At 34.0% G+C, this 11,480-nt stretch overlaps 1 protein-coding gene across 1 annotated transcript; it reads right to left on the bottom strand.

The window, feature by feature from the left end:
• Positions 1 to 7,321: 7,321 nt before the first annotated feature.
• Positions 7,322 to 11,252, bottom strand: LOC132097999 (solute carrier family 2, facilitated glucose transporter member 6-like). Its single transcript, XM_059504066.1, has 10 exons — positions 11,122 to 11,252; positions 10,862 to 11,015; positions 10,570 to 10,776; positions 9,741 to 9,840; positions 9,385 to 9,596; positions 8,951 to 9,097; positions 8,751 to 8,859; positions 8,476 to 8,652; positions 8,067 to 8,212; positions 7,322 to 7,798 (listed from the first exon to the last, which is right to left on the bottom strand). The coding sequence occupies exons 1-10, from the start codon at positions 11,178 to 11,180 to the stop codon at positions 7,637 to 7,639; spliced, it is 1,473 nt and encodes a 490-aa protein (XP_059360049.1). The 5' UTR covers positions 11,181 to 11,252; the 3' UTR covers positions 7,322 to 7,636.
• Between the last annotated feature and the right edge of the window lie 228 nt (positions 11,253 to 11,480).

Below are 11,480 nucleotides of genomic sequence, written 5' to 3'. Positions count from 1 at the left end.
ATTACAGATTTATTGAAGAATATCCAAGAATTCCAACTTTGGGGCCGTGACTTGAAAAATTCTAAGAACTGTTTTCATAAAAAAATGTAGAACTGTAGGTGTAAATATGCAGCTATAAATAAATGAAATGTGATTGCACACTGAAAGGATCACATCCTTGAAATTTTGGTTTGCATAGGTGAATTAAACTATATTATCCCATTGAGACAAAAGTGTCACCCAGTGCTTTAAAAGTGCTGGTATTTCTCTAACACTTATTTGTATCACAGGTCTCCCGGCCATCCAATCAAGACACACCTCTCAATTGTCTGGTCCACCCCTTTAACATGCTATATGTGGAGGCAGGCCTGCAAAGCTGTTTAAATCAACACCAAAAAGCGATCTAGTTCCATGTAACAGTGGAGAAGAGATGCAGGGTGCCCGAATGATTTCTTATAGGTCTTGTTAAAAAGTCAGTAACTATAAAATTGACTAAATAGTAAAATAGTAAATGTGTTGTAATTCTTTACAACATCCTTTGCAAGTGGAAAATTGGCTGGGTGCTCCGTTAAAGGGTTAAATACAAATCAGGAAGGAATTTGGAGCTGTTGCACAAAGAAAGATTTGTGGGAACCTGCTGTCCTTTGGAGAAAATATGATGCATGAGATTAATGCAATTAATCTTAAAGGGGCTTGTTTTTGTGGGGGAGAAATCACAAGTAGATTTATCTGTAGGGGTCGATCATGAATACAGCATATCTGATTAAATATTAATTATTAGATATAGATATCAATATATATTAGTATAAATATCAGTACATATATAAAGTACATACATAAAATACATACATAAAATATATAAAATATTATATTTTTAAATACAACATAAATGCAATATTACATTTGGAGTTTTTTACAATGCCTGGCCAAACTGAATGTATTGTTTCCTCATGTAAATCGATAATACATTTATAATCGCTTCTTGTTTATCTACTTTCCATCAACATTCATTTTCTATTGTATGGCTTCAGAAGACTTGTATAGACTACTTTTATGGTACTTTTAAGGTTCTTTGTGCACTTTGAAGCTTGAAAGCTTCAGTCGTCAGCAAGTTTTCCTCGTGTTCTACAGAAGAAAAAAAATTGGAACAAAACGAGAGTAACTGATAGATTTTTTTTTTTTTAGATGTATGAGAAAGAGAGGGGCTATATTTAACAGCTAACTTGAACCAAGCCTTTAAAACCATCTTACTGCTTAATTTTCTAAGATATAGAGCTTATTAGGATAATTATGCTACAGCAAAAAGTAGTTTTGGTCCTGATTATCCAACTGTAATTTAGAAATGACATTTTAATAACAGCAGTTCATGGTATATTTACCAGAAATGTTATCATCTTGATGTTTTTAGGAACACCAGAAACTTTAATCTCCGTGTATACAGCACCATCAAGTGGTCATATATAAAACACATTGTGCTCTTGAAGCAGATTTCTTGTGCAAGGCACTGGGCAGTTTGTTAGAGGTGTTAATAGATCTCAGCTGCACAGTAAAGCTATTTATTTGGTGTTGCACAGCCTTGTTAAGTTGGACAACATCATGGCCATTGCAGGAGGAATAAAGTTCAATTAAGGTCAATGTTACTGCTCACACAGGTCTTGCCAAAGAGACCTAACAACTGCCAAACACTTGTAAAGCTGCCAGTGACAATCAACTCAAGAATGAGACCATAGAAGATGGAGACACTTGGCCCGAGGCAAGAAAGAAAGAAAGAAAGAACACAGTGAATGTTCTCTGGCAATTTTGATAAAAGAACATTTTGAGAGGAACACATTTAAAATAATACTAAATAGCAAAACATACATTTAAATAACTACAGGATGTTAAATAAAAAATAGAGAGAGATAGAAGATTCTGATGCACAGTTCATATATTTTCAGTTTTGTGTTTGTGGGAACATTAAATGTTGCATCCAAAGTTATAAAACAAATGGTTCAGTGCATATTGCAGGAGAATGACTCAACACCTAAATGTGTGAAAGGAGGCACTTCATATGCAGCTGACAAAGCACTTTTACTTTATATGAAGTGCCGTTCAAGTCACCAGACAACTCTGTCTTTATTTGCATATCTACATTGCATACTGAAAGTGATATTTTAAATGTTTACAATATTTATGAGCACAAATTATAAAGAACCATCATTTACAAAATAATACATCTATTTAATTTTCATAAAACAACTATATTTACAGTCTAGTTTGCCAAAAACATAAACCATTGAAATTCACACAATGATGTCATAATACGTCAATCTGCATATGACAAAATATCTATTGAACATAAAGTCATCTGTCTTTTCTATGTACAGCACGCCAGTATAAATCATTCACTGACTCAGCCGTCGTGTCTTTGGAGCTCAGGTAGCCAAGGATGGAGTTTCCAGCCCAGAGACTGACCCCTACTAGACCCAAACAGAGATGTGGGGTTTTCCATGCCGATGTCGTGAGCTGGGTGTGGATCATGAACATGACAACCGCCGAAGTTCCCTAAAGGAGTACAGATTCATACAAGCTTAACCCTTTTGTTGTGTTGAGGTTCATTTGTCCCACACTTTTTCAAAATGCTTGAAATATTGGTTAAGCTATTAATTTCCTCTTGAAATTTTGTGAATACTTTTCATTTAAGGTCATGAATGTGCATGCTAAGTTTTAACCAAATATAAGTGTTTTGGAAAGGCTGGACAATTGTTGCAACCTTTGAGCCCCATTGGTAAAAAACACAAACTCAAAATATGACGCAAACCTGCAATAATTTTAAATAAAACAAATGCGTCTAATCCCATTTTATTAACTAAATGTCTTTGCTGCTGACCTTTGATGATCCAGTTCAACCAAACTAATAAGCTAAAATGACTTTAAATGAGCTAACAATTGTGCTTCATTTTCTTTCTTTTTTTTATTGCCAAAGAGTGTTGAACCTTCTTCTCCTGTGTTATACTAAACAGACATTAATTTACTTTTCCTTCTGCCTGAGGTTTATTCATAACACTTTTTGGTTTTACTTAATATTTGATATAAATAGAACTTCTTATAATAAAAACAATTAAGCATGCCCATATTTAAAACGTAACACAATAGTAACGTAACGCAACCCATTACTTTCCATAAAAAGTAACTAAGTAACATAATTATAAAGCAATATTGTAATGCATTACTTTAAAAGTAACTTTCCCCAACACTGGACTGTTGTAGCACTGAGGAAGGTGTGAGAAACCATTTTTTTTCCACACAAGAGTTCCACACAAAACAGACAACAAACTACTTACATTAAGTACAAATAATGCAATTATTTGCAGTCGCTACATGTAATCATGACTATTAAATAATGTATGCAATATATACTGTATAATAAATAATTGCCCCTAACACAACAGAAATAACACCATAAAAATAGAAGATACTTATTACATTTCTTGCATATTTTATATTTTTTAGTCTCTGACAAGCAACGATAGAGGTCTGAGTTTTTAGATGACTTTTTAGAATTTTTCATAGTGCTGATTTTTGGTAATTGAATGGAAACCAATGGAAGTCATTTTGACCCCCAAGAAGTTGTACCCAGTGTTTGAACACAAAATGATTGTTAATCATATGTAATCATGTTGGAGCTAAATCAATGTTAAAAAAGTTGTAATATGATCTGCTGATATGACATACCACAGCCCGGCTGCTGAAGACAGATACCTCATTGGTTCCCATTTGTTTCTGTGTGGTGAAAGAAGCAAAGCTGTCTCCAACCATCATGGCTCCAAATGCTCGAGTGAGATAAAGATTATCTTCAGATCCATTCATCTACAATGGATGAATACACAATGCATTGATGGGTAATGCCACCTAGAAGCATTTTAGCCAACATGACCACTTTTACTATAATTTATATATTTGTGTCAAATATAGTCCAAGTTTTTACAACGGTTGCGTTTAAGTTACATTTTTACCTGTGACCCAAGAAGCCATCCTGGAAAAACCAACCACATGAGGCCACAAATGCAGTTGGCAAAAAAATCCATTTGAAAGAAAAACCTCTGTGGCTTAGTGAGCAGCAGTTCAGATCGTTTCAAAGAGCCTTTCAACTGATTGTGATCCAAGATCAAAAGAATCAAACTGCTTAGAAGAAAGAACAAGAACACCGCCACATCCACCATGGGAAGCTAGAGAAAAAAAGTCAAGATTTATGGATTTAACCGGCATGTAACAGACATTTGATGTTTTACGGCATTACAGCAGAGAGCACTGCATTTTACATTTATATTTAGATGATTACTATACCAAAATGACTTAATATATTAAAATGCACACATCATGTTACAGTACACACATGTCTGGAGTCTGTTCCTTGAATATGTGCCTCTCTGCAGACTCCCAACAGTGAAAGGAAGGCCTGTATAGAAAGACATTTAAAAACGTTCATTTAATTTATATTTCAAAATGTTAACAAAAGGTCACAATAAATATCAAACTGGTGCAATAATGCAACACTTTAATATGTACACTTCAAAAGTTTTGTAATGTTTCTCCTATGCTTATGAAACTTGCATTTATTTGATTAAAACAGTAATATTGGGAAATATTGTGTACTGTAATGTACTGTTATAATATATTTTTAAATGTAATTTATTCCTGTCAAGCAAAGATGAATTTTCAGCAGTCATTACCCTGTTACTCTTCAGTCTCACATGATCCATCAGAAATCACTTTTGATTAATTTAATGCATCCTTGATAAATAAAAGTATTATTTTTTATTTTAAAAAAATACCTTACTAACACCAGCCTTAAATTAATTTAAAATAAATGTTTTATTCATTTTCAAAGTTTTTAAATTCCTTGCTTTATTTTTGTGATAGTTTTTTTATAATTATTTTACACACTTTTATGTAAAGCAATTTGAATTACCATTGTGTACGAGATGTGCTATATAAATAAACTTGCCTTGAATAACTGTAAGGAGTAAAGTCCCAACTTTAAATAATATTTTAATTCGAATAAAACCATATGAAGTACATTGTAGATCTTCAGAAGAGAAGAGAATATATGCAGACATATGATATGTGTGTGTATTTGCATTGCACTTACAACAAGCCTCGAGACGGAATGAGCAGACAGAGAACGTGGATGGTTATTGCTTTTGATGAAAATGAACTTAATATTACTGGCAACCCATACACATACGAGTGAGCGCGTTACTTCAAACTGCGCGCTTGCGTCACTGACGCTTACGTTTTCCCCCTGGAACACAAAAGCGTTACAAAAGTATTATCACACTAACAATAATTTACGCCAAGATGCCCAATAATTTATGTCTACTACAAAAACATATATAATAAACATTTTAAAATAACATAGACAATATGAACTTCTTAGCAGCTCCGTCTCGATTTGGAGATGGAACGCGTCGCGTTTAACAACGCGTCTCTCGAGACCCATCCGTTCTGTTCCATTCAGACCCCCAAGTAATATTTTAAGTTTTCAAACAAAACATTTTTTTTCCTTTTCGCTTATTTACATTTACAAACAACACATTATATTATCCCATGATTTTACACACGTAAAGACCCACCTTTAAGGAAAAAGCCAAACTGGAACACATCCTATACGCCATGCTGAGCAGTAGTCCAGCCACAAGCTCGGCTGAAATTACTTGACTTCCAATTACTTTCTCCCTGTTCGTTTTCATGGTTGGTTCACAGTTCGAGTTGGCGGTTAAATCAATGTTTTCAGTGCGGCAAGGAACTGCATAGCCCGCCGGCTTCTAAAGTCCTCATACGTAACGTGCCCTTACACAACCTAATTATGAAACTCACTGGAGGGGTTCCTCAGTGCTGTTGAGTAACCCGCTGCTGCTGATGGCAACTTCATGTTCTTCTGGCTGCAGCCACTTTCTACTGAGTGTTACGTAAAAATCAACGGGAATAAAAACGTTCAAGTGGGACCCAATCCGTTGAGTTCGTGAAGCCAGGACATCAGCAAACAGCGGAATAGTGATTTTCATGAGGTTTTAGACGTGTAGTGCTTTTAAAAATAAGTTATTAGACTTTTAAATCATAATTTATTTAAATCAACATTTATTTTATTAATATTCACAACGTAAGTTTCAAAATTAATTAAAATGTTCACTCACACCGCATGAAGAAACAATATATTTATAAATAAAACATTAAGACATTCACTATGGATAAATAAATTATATATACCCCTGTTAATATACATGAAATGTTTGGTAATGTAAGAAATAACATCCTTATAGCCTAAAACTCATATATAATGTCTTATGCACGTTGTTATATATTAACATTTTTGGGAACCCTTCACTAAATGGAAACCAATAAATCAGCTTAAAACCAAACATTTATCACATGATTTTTCCTAAAAGGCTTTTTGTGCATGTAAGCAACTTAACTCTTGGATAAGAGCCATTGAGATATTGAGGTCAAACTTTTTTATTATTTCCCAATAAATAATAGTTAATAACTTGTATTTCTTATACATTATATATATATATATATATATATATATATATATATATATATATATATATATATATATATATATATATATATATATATATATATATATATATATATATAATTTAAAATGTAACAATATATTAAAAATATTATATTGCCTGTGCCTAAATCTGGAATTCATCGGTTTAAGGAAACCAGTTCAGTGTCTGAGCTTTATGTATATTCATCTATTAGATAAATAATGCACTGCATAGGTGTTTTGACAATTTTTCAGCATGTACAAATATGTAACATGTGCACAGCATTGGTTTAGTGTTGACTGACAGGAAGCACTGCGGCATCATACTATATGAATCTAATCAATCCTGTTTATGAAATGAAACATTGTTCTCTTTCAAACTGAAAAGTTTTGTTTAATTAATATGCTTACTGATAAGAAAGCATATATAATGAATTGGTAAGGAGGTTGGATAATAATTTAATGTTTTGAAAAAAAAACTGTAAATATAAATAATAGATAATTATTTTAACTATAACATTAAGTACAAGTGATAAACAGTTAATGATCAAAAATCTTTATGTATGTATCAGCACATGACAAAGGCCAGAATTTATTTAGCTGAAGTCTTGCTCAATTCTAAATGGTCCACACCCATAGGAACTTCTCTGTGTCATTGTACTTTTGTTCCTGGACAAACACATTTTGTGCAATATAGGTTTAGTTTGGTCATGGTCACACTGATAAAAACAATGCGGAACAATGAAAGAGAAGTGAAGTGTCCAGTCACATGTTCATATAACTGAGAGAATGATAGAGAACTTATATATTCAGTATATACATACAAACATTTATTGATATACTTTACATGAGTGTGCACTCATATACAGTAGTACATCCTTATAATAAATGTACATTGAACATATTTTACATATTAATGTATTTACATCAGAGTAACATTCATAAAGCCATTATGTAGCTCATATATCTAAATATACATAATATGTGTATTATTTAGCATCACCCAGTCCTTTTATCTCATCACATTCACATCTTGAGTAAAACATCATTTCTTTTGTCATGGCTCTGTAGATTAAATAGTGCCACAGCATTGCCACTAAGTCCAAAATGGACATTTCAAGAATCAATAATGGTGAAGGTTCGGCCAGTCCTGAAAAAGTTCTCTATCTCCTCCAGAGTCCGGCCTTTAGTTTCTGGCACACATTTAGCAGTGAAAATTATATTCACTACAGAGATGACAGAGAAGAACAGGAAAGGTGCAAAGAGTCCATAGGCCTCCTATATGAAAAGATATATGTTATCAAGTTTGCGTTTTATAGCTATACTTAGGAAAAGCTTGCACAACTGTGTATATGAAAAATAATAGAAAATGAAACCATCAGAAAGAAAAAAAAATCGGAAGAAACATAATCATGTATAACATGAGTATTCTCAAGAGAAGCTTGTATTATCTTTCAGTGATCATGTATTATGTGCTATTAGGTAAGTAAAAGATAGGTGTTTTTCCAATTCCTGTTTCAATCTGTTAAAAAGAACATTAGCTCACCACCACATGCATGAAGAGTTGTGTCAGAACAAAGGCTGTGATCCAGCTTACACCAACGCACAAACCCGATGCTACACCACGTGCACCCAAAGGTAGAATCTCTGACATTAGCAGCCATGTGATTGGACCCCAACCCATAGCATAACCTGCATGGGAGATTTCAGTGACGTTATGTTATTTTACAAGAGGAAATAAAACTAGAACTATTTCTAAAAGTGATGTAATCCACTACTGTTGCCAAAATGATTGTTTCTCTATTTAAAAAAAAAAATCAATTTTAAGCCATTTCACCATTTTTATGTGTCACTTTATTCATTCTAACTGAAGTGTCGTAATAATCAACAGGTTCCTTATTTGTCATTTATGAGATCCACAAAAACATTTTACAGTAAGTCAAAGTGAAACTCACCAAATATGATGACCATAGAGCTTATTAGAGGAATAAGAGTTATTGGATCGAACGCAGGGCCTGTTAAGCCTCCATAAGTGCTCTTCAAGCCCTCAGTTACAGTAAGATTGACATGGCTGCATGGTGCTTTGTGAGTGTACATAGTCATTGAAAGCGTGGCTAGATACATCAAAAATCCTGAAGGAATAAAAGATGACTGTGTTTTAGGTATTTTTTCCGAGCAATTACATTTACCAAATATACTGTAATACTTTTATTGTTAATTCTACACAAACCTGAGGTGAACAGTAGAGCTTTTCGACCTGCTTTGTCCATCAAACTGGCTGCAATAGCAACAGACATCAATCTTACAGCTCCCACTAATGCCGCGTCATATTTCGGTTCCTGAATGGCAATGAAAAAATATAATTGTTTAGATGGATAAATGTGCTTTCAGGTATTTCACAGTGAGGGTGAATGAATCTTTGAGACATACCAGTGATATAGCTGTCAATTGGAAGATGGGCTCCAGATATACCAGAATTGGGGTTATACCAGTCATCTGCTGCAGGAATCTCATGACGACTGATATCAGTATTGGTTTATAGTATGAAGGTTTTTTAAGATCACTCCATTGAACCCCCTGTTGGAGAGAACATTCAAGTCATTAAATATTCTATTTTTAGATAATGCATATTTACATTTTTATTTTATTCCAAGTAATATTTGGCAACCCCCTGCAATACTGCAGCAAACTACCAACATCTTTGAAATAGGATATAAGTCATGCTATATTAATATGCAACAAAAAAAATCTGATTTAAAAATCTGTGAAATACAATTGATCCTATTTTCTCTTATTGAATTCTATCTGCATGACCTTTTAATGCTATGGCAAACCTCCCTGATAACATGATGTAATCCTTTTACCTGAGAATTGATACTGCGCTCAATCTTACTGAACTCGGTCATGTAATCAGAATCGGGGCCTCTGAGCCATTCTAGTGATTTAACTGCTCTTTCTCTGTTTCCTTTCATTATGTGGTAACGTGGGGAAGTCGGCATGAAGCAAAGCAAAAGCATCATGATAACGACAGGGATCTCTCCAGCCACAGCCAGCCACCTCCACGGCAAAACCAAGCCTGGAGAGAGAAGATAAAATACCATAATTCTAAAGGACATATAGGATAATGTATCTGAAAAATGCTTGGAAATTCTTGAATGTGATGGAGAAAGTGTGTTTCATCATACACCCAAAACAACCCGAGAAATATTAGCTCTCTCACCAAAAGCGTAAAGTGCCAGACTTCCAAAGACAGCTGTGATCTGAGGACATGAACCCAGCGCACCCCTCACAGACGGGTGTGAAATCTCTGACACATACACCTGTGTAAAAAGATATCAGCTGATGTTAATGAGATCCATTAGGCACAAAACTGCAACCGCTAATGTATTATGATGATTCTTTAATCAAAATCCCATATGTTACAATGAAATTCTTATATGTAGGCTATATCTGACAACACGTCACACAAACATGCAGTCAGTAAGGGAATCAGATCTCATGGATTTAGCTAATTACATTTACATTTATTCATTTATCCAAAGCAACTTACAATTTAGATAGATTTAAACAAACTAAATTTTTCACAAAACAAAACTTATTTTCTTTATTTTAAATCTCAAGATGTTTATATATTTATATTAGAAAGAAAGGGAAAAATACTGCAGAAAGAGATACATTTTAAGCAATGCAATCAACATTTAATGCCATGGTTTTATCAATTTAATACTTTCTGCTCTGATTTAAGACCCTTATTAAAACCTGCAGAAATAACTCACACATTTAAGTCTCTGGGAGTTGAATGATTCATTCAGTTCTCATTTGTTCATAAATTGAATATTTTAAAATAAAATGTTAAATAAAATTGTTCTTGCATGCAGCCAACAGACATGCTTATTGAGAATATTATCATTAATAAATGCCATCCAGCATTTTATCTCATAAGATTTAAAATCAGACTGAAAACTCACAAAAAAAATTACTTTTTGGAGTGGCGCTGTAGAATTAATATTGATATCTTTATAAACAAGATAGACTAACAGAAAACTTACAGGAATAGATCCAGCAGTGATACCACCAGCGATGCCAGTCAGAAATCGGCCCCATAATAACATCCAAAAGTTTTGTGCGGCCCCCATCACAAGGAGACCTACAACAGATGGTATTCCTGACAACATGATGCTTATTTTTCTCCCAACTCTGTCAGTCAGAAACATGGCACTAACACCCCCTAAGGCAGCTCCAAGGGTAAAAATTGACTAATAAACAGAAGAGAAACTAGTTACAAATATGTACTTTTACTGTATGTAAAAACCATATCTTTAGACACATTAATGATCTTACACCAAACCATGATATCTGATGGGTGTCAATTTGTAGCCGAGGGTCATCACCCTTTTGAAGCTGGGGGATGACAGGGGAGGGGAACACTAAGGCATACCCAAAATTGAAATTGCCCAGAACAGCTGAAAACACCGCAAGGAAGAGCTTTCCATTTCTAGAAAGTAAAAACAGTTGAATGAATGCACGAAACCCATAAAATAAAGTTGGATTGAGACATCATACATCAAAAACAAACAAGGACAAATGAACGATTGAGTCACCTGAGTCGAGCTGGTTTGTTTTTAATTAATGCGGTGGTTTCATCCGGACTGTCTCCCATCTCTCCTCCGCTTCACCCTTCAGAATGAACTGCTTTTAATGCTTGAATGGGTATAACTTCCAGCAAGTGAAAGTAAAAGCCCATTTTCGTAATCCTGGAATTTCTAGATAGGGACAAAGATTAAGGAAGCAAACGTCAGAACTTCCTCAACTCAGTTAGAGTGATGTGTTAAGCAACCTGAGATTTCCAGCCGCGGCCACAACGCCATTCAGAAAGAGTTTTGACACACTACTTTCGCGTGATTGGTGTGACCTTTGAATCATCCAGGGTTATTCGAATCTTTTTAATCAATTAATTAAA

This window comes from Carassius carassius, chromosome 21 (genome assembly GCF_963082965.1).
Source record: "Carassius carassius chromosome 21, fCarCar2.1, whole genome shotgun sequence".
In the NCBI taxonomy this organism is placed as follows: domain Eukaryota; kingdom Metazoa; phylum Chordata; class Actinopteri; order Cypriniformes; family Cyprinidae; genus Carassius; species Carassius carassius.
This window is presented reverse-complemented; position numbering and strand designations above follow the sequence as displayed.

Excerpts from the sequence above, each read along its gene's own strand:
- LOC132097999 (XM_059504066.1), bottom strand. The coding sequence starts at position 11,180 with ATGGGAGACAGTCCGGATGAAACCACCGCATTAATTAAAAACAAACCA. Across the intron at positions 9,098-9,384 it reads AGCGCAGTATCAATTCTCAG|GGGGTTCAATGGAGTGATCT; the intron begins GTAAAAGGATTA and ends TCTCTCCAACAG. Across the intron at positions 8,213-8,475 it reads CTCTATGGTCATCATATTTG|GTTATGCTATGGGTTGGGGT; the intron begins GTGAGTTTCACT and ends TCTCCCATGCAG.